Source organism: Bolinopsis microptera, chromosome 1 (assembly GCF_026151205.1).
Source record: "Bolinopsis microptera isolate Bmic1 chromosome 1, MBARI_Bmic_1.0, whole genome shotgun sequence".
Classification (NCBI taxonomy): Eukaryota; Metazoa; Ctenophora; class Tentaculata; order Lobata; family Bolinopsidae; genus Bolinopsis; species Bolinopsis microptera.
Genome location: NC_087072.1, coordinates 4,577,554 through 4,597,794, shown reverse-complemented (window position 1 = coordinate 4,597,794; position 20,241 = coordinate 4,577,554). Strand labels below are relative to the sequence as shown.

Here is a 20,241-nt window from a genome sequence, read left to right as displayed (position 1 = left end):
TCGCATGTTTTATATTTGTAGATTTCTGAGTATAATTTTCTGCTTAAACATTTTGAAATTCTTTGACTCTTTGTTATGATATATTTTACTTGAATGAATTATGGGAAATATTATATTAAAGATTTGATCTTTGTTGATGTGAAAGTTTCATCTTTTAATCCGATTTAATTGGTGTTTTTCTTTTGATTTCTTTCGAAATATTATCTGAATTATCAGCACGGTAGTAAGATCCAAATTCAAATACGAAATGTTCAACTTTAGGAAAGACATGGACTCCTCTCAAGAAGAGGCTGGGGATCGTCCCTCGTCCCAACAAACTGACTCCGAGTCTCTGTCAGCAATACCACCCACTCCTCAAACTGACCAGGCCTCATCTCAGAACCCTGCCAGTCAAACTCCTCGGACTCCATCTGGAGCAACTCCTCAGACTCCCAACCCCTTCACCTCACCCTTACCTGCAACTTCGCCATTTCATCCTTCTTCTCCCTTCCCTGCTACTTCTCCCTTCCCTGTTACTTCTCCCCTTCCTTCGCCACTACACTCTGCCCCGAAAAGAAATCGACCAAATGGTAAGCTTGATCTACTCTTTTTTTAAAGAACCTTTAATTATACAAACTCGATATGTAGGTTAACATGACTTATTAAAGTTAAAATTCAGAAGAAAGTCATTCAAGCTATTTATCAAAATAAAAATCGCTTAAAAAATATTTGTGTTTTAATTGATTACTCTTCAGATCCTCGCACACCCTCCTCAAGTGAACCCAACTCTCAACGCCGCAGACCAAACCAAGACCCCGGCACCAGCCCTGCCGCTAACAACATACCTCCCTCCTCTGAAATAGACCTCTCCTCCCCCATGACATACGCCACCTCGCCAGGCAGCGTCAGGACCCCCCACTCTGCCGTCACGCCTCACAGACGTCGTACTGACATCACTGGTGCAGCCAGTAGGAGGGAAGTAGCACTTACCACTGACGGTTCAGACCTGGGACTCAGCACTGATCCTGTGGGTGCAACCAGCGAGGCTGGAGGTGGTGCCAGGGTGGTTATCTGGGGTACTGATGTGGTGGTGACAGAGACACAGGAACAGTTCAGGAGGTTCCTGACTCAGTATACTGAGGAGGAGGAGGGAGAGAGCTTCTATATTCAGCGTCTTGAGGAGGTTTGTTCTGTCTAATCCACTGTGATTCGCTCGTTTAACTTCCTTGAATATCTAGTACTCTACTCATTGCAGATTTTATTTAGCTATAGCAGATAGCTGTGAAAATTAAACAGTTGCCTAAAACTTCAAAACTTTTAGATCTTCCATCATATTCAAATAGTACGCCATATTGAGGGTTGAATAATTAGTTCTTGAGTGGAAACTGTGTATTACTAAGGGTTTAGTTACTGCAACTGTATAATATGCAGCATAAGTTCATTTAGCAGCTGCTATTTCACGATGTTCGCATTCCAACTAGACAATTGTATTTTAATACCACTAACCCCTCTCTAACACTCCCTCAGCTCGCTATATCGGAAGAACCCTACCTGAACATATCCTGCGAGCACCTCCAACAGTTCTGCCCCGAACTGTACCGACAGTTGGTACAGTACCCCCAGGAGGTTATCCCTACCTTTGATCAGTGTATTAACGAAGTGTTCCAGGAGAGGTTCAGTGACGTCACTCTTCAACATCAGATACAGGTTTTTAGCGACGGATTTATATCACCGCAACTTCATTTGTTGTGTCGAAGTTGTTTTTTAATTGGGAGATTTGGCATCTTGCCAAGCACACATTCTTCGCTTCTTGTGAACATTCCATTGTGAAGCCATGTTACTAAAACGAAGTTGAATAGATCAAGATGAGTAATAAGAACAAATGAAAGAAGTAATTTGTCAATACCGTTTTATTGCAGGTAAGACCGTATAACGCAGAGAAGACCACTAACATGAGGAAGCTGAACCCCACGGATATTGACCAACTTATCACTATCAGTGGCATGGTTATTCGCAGCAGCAATATCATCCCTGAAATGACCGAAGGTTCGTTATCTACCACTGCACTACATTTTAAAAGTTTGAAAGTTCTAGTTCTCAATCAAAGTTTTAAAAGCTCTTCTGGCGACAAGAGAAGATAAAATATTTACTGAATATTTCAGCGGTTTTCCTGGGTAACCTTAGATATTTCAGCATATTTCCGACGTAACACGTGATATTTCAGCATTTTTCCTGTGTTACGTGTGCCAAAAGACGCACACAGTGGAAATAGACCGGGGAAGAATAGCAGAGCCAGGAGTATGTCCTAACTGTGAGACACGACACAGCATGAGTATTGTTCACAACAGATGTGTATTCACTGACAAACAGATGATTAAGCTTCAGGAGGCTCCAGGTTCGAGACATTAGCTCTCTAGATCTCCATTCTCCAAGCTAGAGTATAATCACCAGCTAGGCTTTTCTTTTGGTCAGCTATTCTAAGAATCAAATCAAATCTTGAAAGAACTAATCTAAGTGCATATGTACATTTATTTAGCTTACTCTCTTACACAATAATACAATCTGACGCTCCCCTCAGACGATATGCCAGCCGGAGAGACACCACACACAGTAATCCTGTACGCGCACGACGACCTGGTGGACAGCGTGAACCCTGGAGACAGAGTGACAGTGACCGGGATCTACAGAGCTACTCCTGTTAGACTAAATCCTAGACAGAGGAGTGTTAAGAGTGTCTATAGGACTCACATTGATGTTATACACTTCAGAAAGGACGACGAGCACAGGTCTAATATTCTGGCAATATTTTGTAGCGGCAATATTGTAATATTTTGAATATAGCCTTGTTTAAACATCGATATCACCGTTACTAAATACAGCCAAGTTTTCACAACTAAACCGCATGTTGACTCTTGACTGATACCCTGACCTCCAGGTTACGCGAGATAGATGTTGACGATGAATCAGGAGAAAAGTCAGCTGCATTCACCCCAGAACGAGTTGCTGAGTTACAGGAACTCTCCACATCTGCGGGAGTATACGAACGTCTCGCTCATGCTATCGGTACCTTCCCCTCTACATACCATATTGTATACTATTGTATTAACATTCCTGTACTAATGATAATTAAGTAGATTAAGTGTCTATATCCCAAATATTTGAACCCTGATATGATAATACCTGGTTTAACTACATGTAATCTGACTGATGTCTATTTTAGCGCCCAGTATCTACGAGAACACGGATATTAAGAAGGGTGTCCTGATGCAGTTGTTCGGGGGAGCTCGCAAAGATTTCAGTAACACGGGGCGAGGACGGTTCAGACAGGATATCAACATCCTGCTGTGCGGAGATCCTGGTTGGTAGACTATCTTATCTAAATCTTATCTTATTATATATTATGATTATGGAATATGGAGTACCCGTTATCTCAGAATCTAAATTAGGAAAAACTAGGAGCACGTAAAGTTCATTAAGTGTTCTGTTTCATTTCTGAAGAAACATACGAGGTGTTCTGATTCGCTCCATAATATGATTTTGTTATGGGGAAGAAGATGAAATATTGAAATGTATTAATTATTAAATATCATACTAACGACGCTACACTGTACACAGAATGTTTACACGGAATGTATTCACAGAATGTTTACACGAAATGTATACACGGAATGTATACACAGAATGTTTACACTCAACCTTTCCTGCAGCCTCCAATAATACACTCCATATCCAAATTATACAACATTAAACCCGCGCATATAATAACACTAATTATACCTGATGAATACACTCATTGCCATGTAATGACATACCACACTCCTCCAGGAACTAGCAAGTCTCAGATGCTGCAATATGTGTATAACCTGGTACCACGAGGGCAATACACAAGTGGTAAAGGCAGCTCCGCTACAGGTCTCACTGCTTATATCACCAGGGACCCTGAGACCAAACAGGTCGTTCTTCAGACTGGTTAGTTGTTAGTTGTTAAACTGCCTTTTGTAATGAGCCTCTGAGGAAATTTCCGGTTTGGATAAATGGAATGGGGATTCAGTATTTAGATGGACCTGATAATTACATAACACTTAGACAATAAACCTCTAATCACTGATTATCTTCGGTTAATAGTCATAATTTCACACAATGCTGTTAATGTCATTACATGCTCTTGCCACTACATATCAATATGCCATATGCCCAGGTGCCCTTGTACTCTCTGATAATGGTGTGTGCTGTATCGACGAGTTCGACAAGATGGACGACAGTACTCGAGCCGTCCTGCACGAAGTTATGGAGCAACAGACTCTGTCAATAGCTAAAGCTGGTATTATCTGTGTCCTGAACGCTCGAGCTTCAGTTCTTGCTGCAGCTAACCCTTGTGATTCAAGGTGGAATGCTAAGCTGACTATTGTCGAGAACATCAAGTTACCCCACACTCTACTATCTAGGTTAGGACTGACTTGGGGTTTGTTGGTATTTCCTTCTCTGTTTATAATCCTCCTGTCATTAATGTACATGTACTCTATCCCTAATTATTATAGTTTTCTACTGCATTACTGCAGACAAGTGTATAAAAGCCTGTTAGATAAATACACAGCCTCTTATGTAATTGTTTAAATTACAAATTACTGCAGGTTTGATTTGATATTCCTGATGTTGGATCCTCAAGATGAAAGTTTTGACAGAAGATTAGCAACACATCTTGTATCACTGTACTACAGAAACGGGGCCAAAACTAAAGCTGAGAGCATTGTAAGTAAATACCGTGGGAAACTGTACACAACGCGTAAGTAATATAAGCGTACCTGTTAAGTTATGCTCTGCAGCAAGCATACAATGTGACGCAGTACGAATTGTTAAATCATACTGAAACTGCTCAATTTCACCGTTAACCGTTGAAAGGAAAGTCGCTGTCTTCCGGCATATTCGACAGGTATGCGGCATTGTTGTCGAAGTTTTAAGATCGACGTCGTTACTAGAATCACAACTTGATAGATGCAGGGCCGTAGCTGTCAGAAGTTGATAAATCGGAATTTTTGGAGACATTTGTGTAGGAAATCGGACTCGCCCCGGGCCAACTGCGCGCATTGATTACACGCGGGAAAACCGATTGTTCTGGAATTTAACTCTATTCTTCCAGGATTCTGAGGTTCTAAGGGACTACATAGCTTATGCTAGGACTTTCATCAACCCCAGGCTTTCAGACGAAGCTGGACAGAAGCTAATTCAAACTTACGTTCGTAAGTAGCCGCCAATTCTAACGTTTCTTTCACTGAATTGACTTATTGCTAGCAAAGTCGTATTGCAACGACATTCTTGCAAAAAGCATTTGTGAACAAATTTTCGCGCGCACTTTCTATCATTTTGTACACTCGTGGAAATTTGTATTTTCCCACGCTTTCGCCAGCGTTCAATATTATGTGATACATTTTGTAAACATGCACCACACTGCACACACACACACACACACAATAACGTTACATTTTTAACACCTAATTTATTTACTTCTTCCAGAGATGAGGAAGGTCGGAATGGGACGAGGTTCAGTTACTGCTTACCCTAGACAACTTGAATCTTTGATCAGACTGTCAGAAGCCCATGCTCGAATGAGGTTGTCAAATGTTGTAGAAGAGTTGGATGTTGAGGAAGCCACCAGGCTACATAAAGAAGCCCTTAAACAGGCGGCCACTGATCCTAAAACAGGTAAGTTTTTCGGTTGCACATTGCCTCTATTTGTTTTCCCCGCTTTTATTTACCTTAAAATTATCAAGTCGTTGCGATATACAGGGTATACACTATACACTATACACTATACAGTCGCTGTTCCTAAAGATAAGTAATTATACTTTGGGACAGGGACTGTGGTTGAGTCTGTCCCACATCCTAGTTTAGTAAACTTCCGGTATACCGGGTAGATGGTTTCTTCTGACCACCTTGTATTTTTTTTTTTTTCAAAATTCAAATAAACTTTACATCAATGTATTACAGTTATATTCAATAAAAAGACCACAATATCTCCTGTGAAGCAAAAACATGGAAAAAGAGAGCTAGAAAAATATTCATGATACTCAACACTACCAGACTCAGCTGGAGTGAGAAACAATATGTAAAAACATCAAGGTAAAATTTATTTCGGCTGAACCAAAACACGGTGGTAAGACCATAATTACATTGGTGCCGACCCTACATAAAATCATTAATAAATAATCAAGAGAACAAATTTAAATGTATACGATACCTTCTTGCTACTACTCCACAAACTTACACGACATAACAACAAAATAACATAATTAAATAATATTTTAATAAAACAATCTATAATCTAGCCACTCACGTACTGCGTGACGCGCTTGTTTCGGGTTGTTTCATAAAAGAAAAAACGGCGCGTTCTACTGCAGGTGCGAGGGGCAAATTATAGAGAGTATGACATTCATAAAGTAAAATATACATATAATATATAATATATATATATATATAATAATATTCCATGATGGGCCGTCTAATCAGGCCAGCATACGTCAGAAGACCAGAGAAATTCAGTTAGCTTTGTTTTGAAAATAGAAATTTTCTCAGTCTGTCTAACATAGGCTGGCAGTCAGTGGTCGACCGGGATCGAAATTTAGTCCCGGCCGGGACCGGGCCGGGATGACCTTCATCCCGGCCGGGACCGGGACCGGGACCGGGATCGAAATGAAAACCCGGCCGGGACCGGGATTAGCTTCATCCCGGCCGGGACCGGGACCGGGATTTTTCTAATATTTCTCAATCTCAGTTAAAATGAAACAGTGTTATATGTTGAATAAAATCTTCCAGAACAAACTGAGGTATGTCAAGTTAAAATTGACAGTAAGTATATTAAGTAGTAGTAACTACTCTATCTCTCTCTAATCTCTATATCTCTCTATCTTTCTCTATCTCTCTCTCTCTCTCTATCTCTCTCTATCTCTCTCTCTCTCTCTCTTTATCTCTGAGATAGATAGAGAGCCCCTGACTCTTGAATATTTCTAAGTTTGTTCGGACTTCAACTTTCTTCTAACATTTTGTAATTTGTTACTCATGAAGTGAACAGTTGAACATATAATTAATTTTGAACATTAGTAAATTTTGTTTGACTTGAAATTTGCCAACTACCATTGATCAAAATTCATAGAATTTTGATCATGTAACATAAACATTTCACATAAGACTTGAAAGTTGAATTTTCGATAAACTTTTGGCGACGAGAAAGTGAAATGATCTAACTATTAAGAAACACTGTAGAGCACTGTTGTAGTAAAACTTTTCGGAAAATGTTCACAGGTTCGTGAAATTTGGGCTCAAATATACGCTCTTAAACCGACTTTATTTTGGAAAAATCCCGGCTAAAATCCCGGCTAAAAACAAAATCCCGGCCGGGACCGGGACCGGGACAAAATCACCAAATCCCGGCCGGGATCCCGGTCGAGCTCTGCTGGCAGTGCATTCCACAGAAGCATTGTTCTATAAAAGAAGCTGTTTCTGAAACTATCGCAGTTTGGTACAATAGAGCAGGTATATGTGCTGGTGTCAAGTCCTTCAATGACTGATGCCGTGCTCCTTGTGTACCTCATTGTTCCAGCTTCAACAACAGTAATATATTCAGGTAGAGATATACTTACCAAATCATTTACTATTTTATAGAAGAGCGTAATTGAGTTATGGATGAACTTAGATCTAATGGGTAGAATTTTAAGCTCCTTCTGCTTCTCATAGAATACAATATCACTATATAATGATCAAACTGTTGTCCATTGATCCATTTGATCGCTCTTTTCTGGATTGCCTCAAACTTCGACATGTGTGTCGATCGCTGAGGACACCATATAACTGAGCAATGTTCAAAGATTGATCCTACAATGGTAAGGTAGAAAGCCCTCTTTTGGCGTTTATCCATGGTAAAATGACAGGTTCTCTTTAAGAGCCCAAGCTTCGAGCTTGCTTTAGATATCAATTGATCACAATGTGCACCCCACAGAAACCTGTTGTTCATTATTACACCAAGATCTGTATGGGATGCCACATAATCAATTATGACTTCATTAAGATTATACCAATAAATATTAAAAGGAAGATTGTCTAATACATTTCTTTGCAGAGTTACAGATAACACCTTACACTTTGAAGGGTGAAAAGTCATTTTGTTATCGATTGACCAGGCAAACAACCTGTCTATATCTCCTTGGAGAATATAGTGGTCTTCAAAGCATTCGATGACCCTCCAAATTTTGGTGTCATCTGTATACAATGCTACATTTGTATCCTCCGAAACACACGGGAACATGTCGTTGATGAATAGAACAAACAGAAGTGGTCCCAGAATAGATCCCTGGGGCACTCCTGATTGCACGGGAAGCATGCTTGAGACAGCTCCGCCTACAACAACCTGCTGTCGTCTGTCTTGTAAATACGACTTTAAAAATCTAAGCATCAGACCATCAATACCATATAAATTTTTTAGCTTGCGAAGGATTAAGTCATGTGATACACTGTCAAATGCCTTAGCAAAATCAAAATAAACAATGTCGGATCTTGACTTATTGTTCAGGGCCAGTGCAAGGTTGTCTGTGAATGGGACCATCTGGGTAGTGCAAGACTTCCCATTCACAAAACCGTGTTGTCTACAGTCGATTAACCCTTTACAAGCTGCGAGCAACTCTTTCGAAATACAACGTTCAAAAACTTTCATAACTAAGCATGTCAGTGAGATGGGTCTGTAATTTTCAACAGATCCTTTTTCACCCTTCTTGTGTACCGGAACAACAGAAGCAAGCTTCCATTCCTCCGGCACACATCCAGTCACAAAAGAGGTGTTGAAAATCATGGTTAGAGGCTTTGCAAGAGTGCTCGCACAATTTTTTAACACAGTGCCATGGATACCATCTGGACCTGTGGCTTTACCCGGTTTAACCCCTTTCAAAATTAACAAAACATCCAACACGTGAAATCTCAAATCCATGAAATTGTTACTGGAGCTCATGTCGATGTCAATGTCATATGAGCTACTTGAGGAGAATTGTTGATAGAAGTATTCATTGAATAAGCTAGCCTGTTCAACTGGTGTGTTCCTAAAACGATCACCGTATCGGACCGTTTCAGGTATCCTAGTCGACTTAGACTTTGATTTCACGTGTGTCCAAAACTTTTTGGAAATAAGGGCAGAATCAGAATCATCTTCGACACTGAGTCTCATCTTTTCGTTCATTATGCGTTTAAAATCTTTGCGGTACTGACGGAACTTTTCAAGATCAGACTCATTGCCAGATTCATTAGCCTTTTCTCTCCATTTCTCTTTATCTCTCAGAACCCTATCACAATCAGAGTCATACCAAGGCGGCTGAAACTCACACTTAACATTTTTCTTTGGGATATATTCATTGCAGAGTTTAATCAGAACATCTTTGAAAAGAGGCCAGGAAATGTGTGGATCATGAGACCCAGCCACATTATCCCAATTGACCCGCCTCAGAGCAAAGTTCAAGCCGTCCCAATTGGCTTTGGTATAGTTATATAATATATACTTTGCGTTTAGGAGACTTTCTGCGGCTGACATTGAAGTTTATCCCAAAGTTGATACCAAAGTGGTCAGATAAGCACGCCTCATTATGATCCAGTATTTTTAAATTGGTAATAATATTAGGGACATTTGTGAACAGTAAATCAAGCACATTCCCTGCTTTATGTGTAGGTTCATTAATTAGTTGAGTGTGTCCTAGGTCACCAGTAAGGAAATCCAGGAAGCCATTTTGCAGTTCACAGGATGTCTCACCAGCAGGCCAAGAAACACAGTTCAAATTCATATCTCCTATTAAAGGACCAGTTAACTGAAAAAAAATTTATCCTCATATTTTGACAGATTGTGACAAATAGCAAACTAAGCAACGTGTTGAAATTCCTAAATCTCTAACTGCTCTCTAACGCGTGTAAATAGCGTTTGTATTATTTTGGCGATGACGTCATAAAGTCCCTTGCGCGCGCAGAAGAGCTCGTGAGACTGTATTTTACAGGTAGAAAATGGACATAATACAATGTTTTTCCCCGAATAACTCGAAAAGTAAGTAATTTAGGGTACATGTTGCTTCATAAGTTGTATATAAACATGGCCATTCTGCACAATTTGCACACATTCAAAAACCTTTAGGGCCTTCATAGCCCAATTTACCAGATATCCATAGTTTTGCATGATTTCTGGAACCGAAAATCAGTTTTTCCCCAATAAATGAAAAAGTAAGCACTTTAAGGCATATGCTTGTTCGTAAGTCATATATTAATATGCTAATTGCGGTTCTTTTGCACCCTGTCTAAAGACTCTATCACGATCCTATCGAAAATGGGCTCAGCACCACGCCCAAAATGGTTTTTGGCGAATTTTTCGAAAAGTAAACACTATATAAACATGCATATGCGGCTTCGTTTAAGCCTATTTTGAAGTCTCTACTCTACGACCTTCAGAAGCAAGGGGTCGGTTACGTTATTGGGTCAATATGGGCGTGGCCCTCCTGGGTTTTCTCCACGGTAAAAAAATGTCTCCAAACGAAAATCGTTTATTCATACCTTCGGGAAGGTCTGTGCAAAGTTTCGTGAGTATTTGAATATTTGCAGGTTCATTTCCATAAATGTCCATAAATGACTGGACTACACAACTTTAGAGTTAACTTTAGAGAAACTTATTAGTCATTTATCTCAAATCAAGCTGTTAGTGTCCATGATCAACCTGTGGCGACAATGTTTTACGTGAAATGTAAAAATCAGGAGTAATATAAAAAGTGTATTTTTAGATTAAAGTGCTAGCTCATAGTTTTAGAATTGTATAGATTAAGTATTAACGTTGGTCGTTTAGCCATCTAACAATCGATCGTGCCGTAATATATGGCCAGAGAATAATAGGGTCTTGGAAATTCTATAGTTGTTCAGTGGGACGATTGACTGAACACGTTTGCACTTGGTATTTAAACTTACCAGTAGTTTATTTATGTTATGTACCGATGATAATGCAATTAGGATAACAACTAGGTAAGCCGTAAGTCTAATTCAAGACACACCGCACACCGTACACTCCAAGTCCAATCAGTATTACTATTTGGTAATACCGGGTATTTTGGCGGGAATTCTGTTCCCACGGCACTGTTCTGATAGAAACTACTTCTACTAATGGTCCCAGAGGAACGGCCGTAAAGTAGCCAGACTTCTTGTCTCCTGTGCTGGCTGACACATGCGGATTAAAGTTATAAATTTCGCTATGCTATAAATATAATTGCTCTCGGAATTGAACAAACTCCTACTTATCTAGATCCTTTCTAAATTCGTTAGAGTTTCATGGACTGGGGAAAAATAATCGGCACAGTCTCCCTAGCTGATTGTGTAATTAAGCAATGAAAACAATTCAAAATTATCACATATGAGTTATGACATAAGTTGTAATAGCAGAAACTTTCTAACCGTACATTCACCCGCCACTGTTCAAGAACCTATATCACTGTTTAAAATCATGACGTGAGCACTGTACATCCAATCAGCTATTCCTTTAGTTAGAATGATAGCCAAAACTATAAGGATTTTGGAGAACTAGGGTAATAGTCATAATTCTAAAATTTGAGTGAGTTACACGTGTTTTATTGACGATGATAAACATTTGTAATGTAAATTACGCTATGCAAGCGCGCACTGAGGGACTTTGTGACGTCACGAGGCCACAGCTTATTATTGCAATAACACGCGTTACAAGTACGCTAGAGAGTTGGTTCTTTCGGCGAAACGATTCTTTACCAGTTTGTCACAGCTGATTTAAATCTTAGCCAAATTGGAGACTACAAATTTTTCAGTTAACTGGTACTTTAAAACATGCTTGTCAATCTTCTTTTTTAAGGCAAGAGTTCTAAAATAATTAGAAAATTCCACGTAATTGTCGTCGCTTAGAGTCCCCACTCTATAAAAAGTCGAAATACACAACTTTCTACCAGTCGGAAGCTTCAAGACAACAGACAATAACTCAGCTTGAGCTTTCACTACAGCTATCCTAGCACTAGTAACATCTAGATCAAATCTATGAGCTATTAAGACTCCACCCCCGTTTTTTCTAAACCTCTTAGGTCGTTCAGGATCCCATGGATGAGTTTTGAGGGACCTGTCCAGCCTAAAGATTTTATAACCAGAAGGTAAAATCTCACTATCCAATATTGACTTTTTCAGCCAAGTCTCATTTAAAATAACAATATCAGGTTTGTTTGTATACAAAAAACCATGTAGTTCATGTACTTTCGTCATGTTAAGTGGTGGGTTAACTGACGCAAGGTCACGAGTGTTAATTAGACCTTGTACATTGTTATAAAAAACAGATATAGGCTTTTTCCCAGGTCCTGGATTTAAAAGTGACGTGTTACATATAATAAGCAATATTAGGTTCAGGGAGAAAGTGTAGATAACCAGAGCAATCTGATCCTGGACCTATGCTGCTCCCTGAACAAAAGAAACAAAAACTCTGTCATATTAAGGGTACTATCAGCTCTCGTAGTATATCTCATTGTCTAGCCTTACTGACAGTTAAATTCAATTAAACACCAAAACTATTTTATGAATTGTATCAGACTTCTTAAAAATAATCTCTAGTCGGCAATAGCTTTAATAGTGAGAAGAAGCGGTTCCTAGAGTCGTATATTACAGTTAGCAGAAACATATAACGAACATGATTGTTTCACCTCACACTCAGTTGCACGTGCACAGAATTTGTCGATCTTTTCTACTAAACCATACCTCGCGCCATATTTAATATGGTACGGGGTATGGTTTAGTAGAAAACTTTTATTTTCTTGATGGTAATATGGTCCATATTACCATCAAGACAATAAAACGTTTATTAATGTCCCTAATGGTGTTTACAAACAAGAATCCCATGTGATGATAATCTTGCTCCTTCGTCATGTGAATTCTATTTTAAGCTATTTGTTCGCATAAATTGTAAACTATTATTGAAGCATCACTAATTGTCAGTATATTGAGAACATAAACTCTGGCACTCATAGAAATCGTCTTGGCAAATAAAGATAGCTTATGCTATTCAGTCGTAACGAAGTTAGTGTTGCTGTAATCTCTCCAAACAATCATGTTGGAGGTCACTCCGTTAATCATTATACTTTTCAATACAAAGAATAGTATTAATTCTCATCTGCCACATTATAACGATTACGAACAAAATGTATTAAGTGGGGGGCCATTAAGTTCATATAAAAGTAGCAACTTATCTATAATAACGTGTCTCATTTACAGGTCAGATTGATATGGAGATATTGATGACTGGAATGAGTGCTTCAAGTCGAGCGAAGAGAACAGAACTGGGAAAGTTTGTCTTACAGACATTAAGAAATGCCAACCGTTCTTTCAAGATGAACGAGCTGTTCGACACCTGCAAAGAGGGCTACAAAGACGGTTTCACTCAGGTATGAGAGGTTCTAAATGCTAAAATATACTCTAAATGTTTTGAACCAGATTGTGTCATTTGTGAGGACTCGTGTATTACTTTTATGTTTCTGGACATAAAGTAGTAGATGTTTTAAGATATACCGATTGTTATTATTGATGGAGGGTCTACTGTGAAGGTTTTACCTTGTTGGTCGTTCTGATTTAATTTCTGTGAAATTAGTACGATAAATCTTACTCCATTAGATACAATACGAGATGGTGATAAGAGACCTGCAAGAAGAAAACAAAGTAGTCCAGACCAGCAACAGACATATTCGACTCAAAGATGCTTAGAAACTCTGCTTTTAGAGTTCATCACATTCTAGCCTACAGAAGATGTCTTTGTGTTCCTGTACTCCTGAAAGAATAATGTATCAATCGAAATAAAACGACACGAACGTTGGATATCATAATGACAATCATGTGTTTGCGATAACCTCAAACAGTTTTATGAAGGTAGAAATGTTGTTTTTGGGTTCTAACCGAGCTGTACTCTTTTTTTCAGTAAATGGTGGTCCATTTTTAACCTATTGTGCTCTATGACCAGAGAAATCAAATGAATTTTAAATTTTTTATTTGGTTTTTATTTCCTCTTTTAAATTAATATGTACTTTATAATATTTATTTGAATTGTACTTACTTATGTTTCACAAGTTGAACTTGATGAATATTGGAACGTGCTACACGATGTAATGTTTCATCGAGTTATGATGTTTTAAGCCAACAATTAATAATGATGTGAATGTTGCATATCCATTTCTAGAATCTATTTCATCAAACAAGAACATAGTGCACTTTATTTACTTTACATTACAGACACCAGTAGTAAAGGCGCTAACTTTTCCTCGTTTAGAAGTCTGCCGAATCCGAATTTTAGTAACCAGGCACCAGCCGATCCTAAAAAATTGAATCTCGACTTCAATGCAAGTGTATAACGTCAAACGTTGATTGTTAGTTGTGACTTTCAGTTATTTTGGCCATAACTGTTTCTCCCAAGACTATGTCAGAAATGTCAGGACCGGACAACTAACAAGTTATAAGCTCCCCGGCTTTCGCCGTATGTACCATATTCCACATGAAAATGAGAGATATAAGCGCTGTTATTCTTTCCTATCGTGTGTAAAGCGTTCATTCATGACACCATCACGTGACTCTATTGTGACATTAAAATAACTGTTCGTCTAACTAAACGGTAAATTTTTAATTTCCAGGAGGTCTGATTAATCTTAAGTTAACTTAACATCTTACTATATATTAAGTGTAGTGAGATGATAATTATATCTATCTGTTGCCATTTGACTGATACCACTACTTTCCGTGAAAACCGTTAAGGCTATACTATTGAAACTTCTTTAGCTGGGTCGAATGCTTGTAATTGGCCCTATCACCAGTAGGAAGAAATTCAAAATTGGCCAATGAATAAATAATTTGGGTCTCACCCAGGTGGTGTGAAAGACACAATGGCATAAATGGAGAAAATGGAGAATTACTCATAGGTTTTTCCATTTTCTCCATAGAAATAGTCTCCATTTTATGCCATTTTATGCCATTGAAAACCTGAAAAATTTAGAATTTCGAGAAAAATTATTTTAAAAAAAGATATTTTCGGCCAATAATGAACAGGGTATCATGAAACATGGAGAAAAGTGGTTTTCAGAAAAACTTTGAAAATGTTGACTTAGAAAATGTTCGGTCCGAGTCATTTTCGATACGTACCTCCCGTATCGAGAGCTCCCGATTCCGAGCTCGTGTTGCAAAGGGGAGGCCTGCCTTCCGAGATCGCATTACCTCGAGTCCAAAATTGTGTATCGAGGGGAAGGTGTGGACTTCGAAAAACCGATAAAATATTTTCGGCAAATAATGAACAGGGTAGCATGAAACGTGGAGAAAAGCGGTTTTCAGAAAAAATTTGAAACATTTTGACCGAAAAAATATTTTCGGCTTATAATGAACAAGGTAGCATGAAACGTGGAGAAAAGTGTTTTTCAGAAAAACTTTGAAAAATTTTGACTTAGAAAATTACCCCTCGATACACAAATTTGGACTCGAGGCTTCCCCCTGGTAATGCGATCTCGGAAGGCAGGCCTCCCCTTTGCAGTGCGAGCTTGTTTCGACTTTCGAGGATGTAGGTCTCACTTCTCAGTGCCTATTACTCTCCCCTATTACTCACTCCTGCTGTAGCCTGTAGAAATAACTTTACACTAGGCTTGAGTAATTATGAGTTTGCCTGAAGTGTGCCTCTACTAACCTAGTATAAGCATCTAGTAGCCTACTATGAGCTTTCATAAGGTTGTTACGCCCCTAGTAAGCGTAAATAAACATGTTAGGATGTCCAATTTAGGTGTTAAATGGTGTTAAAGATGAAATTTCGAAGACAAAATTCATGGCATAAAATGGTGAAAATGGAGAATTACTCATGGGTTTTTCCATTTTCTCCATAGAAAAAGTCTCCATTTTATGCCATTTTATGCCATTGGCCCCCCCCCCCCCCCCCCCCCCCCCCCAGTACTGGCAAAACCCTAATATTAAGCTCAAACACTGACGCTAAGTGCAAACGATCGAATCCGTACTTTACTTGTCTGTCACGTGACCAAAACAGATTTTTGCCCATAACTCTTTGTTTTAATCCTACATGCCATGGGGTTGATTCATATCGTATCGGTATACACATACATCGAATGGAGCTACTTTTATACCCTATAGGCCCTTTTGTGAAATATTTTCAAATCCCTGGCGAGTGATTCAGTGGAATTGTCTACTGTGTATATAAATAATAAGGCTACTGTATATACCTTATCGGACCTTATTTGAACGGACATTAATTGAACCCTGGAGGTCCTAGCGTTCATCTTAATGTCCGTTCAATTTAAGTTAGTCCGTTTAAGGTCCGTTCAAGTTGAAGTCTGTTGGGATTTTTTTTCAAATTTATTCCATTGCGAACTCATGTTTAGGATCTGACAACTTTTTAATTTCAGTCAATCGTACTTTCTATCATCGGATTCGGACTAAACTATATCATTGGATCAATAAAAAACGAGTTATTATACAATTTAAATATTCTAAGTATCACATTATGGCATGATCACTTTCTTGATCTTCGGCTTCGGAGTTATTGTTTAGCTCTACATCTTGTAAAAGTTTACACTGATATGCAGGACCGAGGTGGTCAAATAAATTATTACTGGTATTACTGATATGATGCTTTTTTAAGCATGGAATATTTAATACACGATAACCCATTTGAGGAAAATGACCTGTGATATGATCATAAAATCTTGTCATATTTCGTATCAGTTGTTTTTACACAACTTTCATAATCAATAATCATAGATATTTTGACATTTTCAAATAAGGTCCGATAAGGTATACATTTATCACATTGCACATGCCTTCTCATGCGATATCAAAACTTTCGCCCACGAGGCTTGCCGAGTTATCGAAAGTTTCGATATTTCCCGAGGCTTGCCGAGGGTTATAATATCGATATTTCCAAACACGAGGCTTGCCGAGTTTTGAAAATGTTGATATCGCACGAGAAGGCATGTGATTAATGTTTTATTACACTTTCTTTGGAGCCAAATTTTGCCCGGAAAGCAGAATTTGATCAGACGTTGGTTATGAATCCCACCAAAGCAAAGCTCTTCGCCCCAAACAATAAGCTGACAAATTCCTGAGATACCAAAAGTGGGACTTTAAGAACAATAGACACTGATCTACAGATTTTTTGACATCTTTTACTGCTTTACCATTTACGACTGCCTTTCTTGCTCATTGTTTGACAAATTAATTTACAAATTATCTGCTAAAATTTTTAAAAAGATGACAAAACCTGGATTTTTGACTGTTTTGAATCTTGAATGCCTTCGAGCGTTCATTTAAATGTCCGTTCATAATTATGTCCGTTCATTTAATTTTAATGTCTGGTCAGATAAGGTATATAATAGGCTTCCTTTCAGTAACATGAATAATGTCGACCACAGTTCTTTTTTGTTTTATGTGACGTAACCTAGATCTTCCGGCGAATGAGGAATTTGAAAAATTCTACTCCTGTGAAGATAAACTTAATTTTACGGAGATTCCTTTAACTTAAATAACATCAAACATTGTCGTTCGTCTTACATAACAGTACATCCTATGTGACCTAAGCTCAGATGCTCTTTGTAGCAAAAGGAATTCTAAAAATTAAGTCTAACTTTTGCTTTTGAATTCTTTTTGATGAATGGAGAGACTTTATAGAGCATAGAGATCTTCTGAAAAATTTATAATTTTGACCAGTATGCAGTAAATGAGTAAACAAGTACGTGACCACTTATTCCCACGTGCTGCAAAGAAGACCTACAAAAATGTAGGTCGTGTGAACTGAGACGAAAAAATTACTGCGGTGTGTGCGCTAATATATTAAATAGTTTGTCAATGTGCAATGTGGTGATCGTGATCAATATTTACCGTGATCAGACAACCAACAACGAATTGCAAAAAAGTGTCAAACTTCCAATAAAATCTCTATAACCTTGGTAGAGTATTTATTATTATAATTTCCTTTCATCAGTACTTATACTGATAAATAATTGATAAAGAAAAGATTGATATCAAAATGAATTAACAACAACTCTATTATTGGTGAAAATTCACAATTCAAGCCCTATACTATATAGTTCATATATAATAGTATAGCCCTAGTACATATATAATATATAATTGTAATTTAGATGGAATAATTTAAGCATCATTATAAGTTTATTGACAATGCTAATCTTGACATACGTTGCATGCCACTTTTCGCGCGCGAAGCGCGCGCCGCCGAAGGCGGAAAATATATATTTTATCTCTGATATTGGGATACGAAACATGTATCAATGCTAATCCTTCCATGTTCCAATTCCACTATTATATGCAGTACTCTGCTCTAAGTCTAAGTCTAACTGCTAACATAACAAGCGCGTCACGTGCATGTGACGTAGTACTAGCACATAGTACGCGAAGGCACATGGTTAGGTTTAGTGAACTCTGTTGTCTGTACTCGCCACTGTGCACTGAGCCGCGCATCAATTTCAAATAATGTTTCTCGCCAGATCGTAATGATGCATTGTATCACATATCACGTGGTGGTATAGTTTCTACGATACAGGGGAGCCGCGCACTCGTGCGCGGCGGGTCAAACAACGTATGACAAATGATCATTACCACAGCTGCTGTACTGGGCCTCTACGAGCTGTGAAGGATTGACAATCAACCATGATTATCATATCGTAGCTCTGCAAGGATTGGATGAATATAGTAGAGGCTCTTACGGGCATTGTCTGCTCGATACGTTAGGGACCCCAGATACACCTTACTAGACGTATTTTTGACCGTAGAATCGATTGAAAGTGGTTTCAAGATGATTGGACTGATTGTTCTGGGGTAAAATCGCAAAAAACCGATTTTTGGGCCAAAAATAGGCCAAAAAACCATGTTTTTTGATATTTTGAGCAAGTTAATTTTGTTGGCATGTCGGCAAAATTTGCATAAAGATAGCTAAAAGACAGCCGCACAAGATTGTATAAAAATAAAACAAATCCCTCTATTTGTTCTGAGGTAAAAATCCAAAAAAGTGGTAAAAATTTTGACTTTTTTGCTTTAAGTTTGAATAATTTTTTGCAGTTGTATTAAATCAACCCAAAAATAGTCACATCGTGTTTGCCTAAATTTTTCCTTTCCGAGAAGTACCCACTTCATATACTTAATCGAAGTTTGAATATTGTCACTCCGCAAGCGTTTTTGCCAAATTTTCGACGCGCACTACGCGCAAAAGCATTTAGTTGTTATCAATTGGCACCCGCGCGTTCATCATAAATTTCAAACAGCTATAACTCAGCGAGATTATGTCCGTTCTAGCTCATATTTTCACACTAAATAGAAAATAATGTGATCTTATTGCTGACAAAATATGGATATAATTACTTTATTTGCCTTAGAGTAATAGACTGTCAAAGTTTAAAACGCGCATTGGTATAGCACGTGACTAATAAGGCCAAATTTATACTTCTTAACATATTATCGATCCTTAGACATCATACTATTGTGTCCAATTAGCGGTTAGGTCTCTAAACTCGTAGCAGAAAACACGTCTTTTTGCCCGTAAGAGCCTCTACTAATAGAACGATGTCGTCAAGCCCGCTCCTACTAAATCGCTCGCCCAAATTTTAAGAAAATTCTTGTGAAAAGGCCCTTTAGGCATGAATGTGATCTCAATCGGTGTATTTTTGAACGCTGATTCCGAATCACCCCCCATGACGTAGGGTTAAAATGCTTCCCTGGAGAGTTATGAGCAAAAAACCGTTTTGGTCACGTGACAGGCTAGTCAAATACGAATTCGATTGTTTAGGGCCCGGGTTAGGGTTAGGGTTGTGGTAAGGGTTATGGTTAGCTTTGGGGTTATGGTTAGGGTTAGGGTTGGGATTAGGGTTTATGTAAAACCGTTTTGTACGGCTGCAAAACCATAAAAACCAAAGTCACGTGAAATTTTTGGGCGAGCGAATTAGTAAGAGCCCGTCAAGCCTGATAGTGCGCGCGTCGAGTGTCGTAAACCATTGTTAATGATTTGGCCCGGCGCGCGCTACTTCGTAGCACTTGCTGCATCGGGCCACTTGCCATCGGGCCTAATATTTCGAGAAGAAAGCGGCGCGCGCTACTTCGAAGAAATTTAGACGAGTTACATCCGTCAACGAATGTCGAAGCGACGACGTCCTTCAAAACTATCAATTATACTTGTAGTGTTCATGTCCATTAACAATGGACATGAACAATTAACAA

At 38.5% G+C, this 20,241-nt stretch overlaps 1 protein-coding gene across 1 annotated transcript; it reads left to right on the top strand.

Annotated features, from left to right (window-relative positions):
• The first annotated feature begins 255 nt into the window (after window positions 1-255).
• LOC134826068 (DNA replication licensing factor mcm4-A-like) lies at window positions 256-14,134 on the top strand. Its single transcript, XM_063838333.1, has 15 exons — window positions 256-569; window positions 735-1,162; window positions 1,507-1,686; window positions 1,899-2,025; window positions 2,204-2,374; window positions 2,558-2,765; window positions 2,915-3,042; window positions 3,200-3,337; window positions 3,805-3,948; window positions 4,178-4,424; window positions 4,611-4,728; window positions 5,117-5,216; window positions 5,491-5,679; window positions 13,255-13,424; window positions 13,651-14,134. The coding sequence occupies exons 1-15, from the start codon at window positions 269-271 to the stop codon at window positions 13,738-13,740; spliced, it is 2,739 nt and encodes a 912-aa protein (XP_063694403.1). The 5' UTR covers window positions 256-268; the 3' UTR covers window positions 13,741-14,134.
• Window positions 14,135-20,241: the final 6,107 nt, after the last annotated feature.

Excerpts from the sequence above, each read along its gene's own strand:
- LOC134826068 (XM_063838333.1), top strand. The coding sequence starts at position 269 with ATGGACTCCTCTCAAGAAGAGGCTGGGGATCGTCCCTCGTCCCAACAA. Across the intron at positions 570-734 it reads GAAAAGAAATCGACCAAATG|ATCCTCGCACACCCTCCTCA; the intron begins GTAAGCTTGATC and ends ATTACTCTTCAG. Across the intron at positions 2,026-2,203 it reads CATCCCTGAAATGACCGAAG|CATTTTTCCTGTGTTACGTG; the intron begins GTTCGTTATCTA and ends GTGATATTTCAG.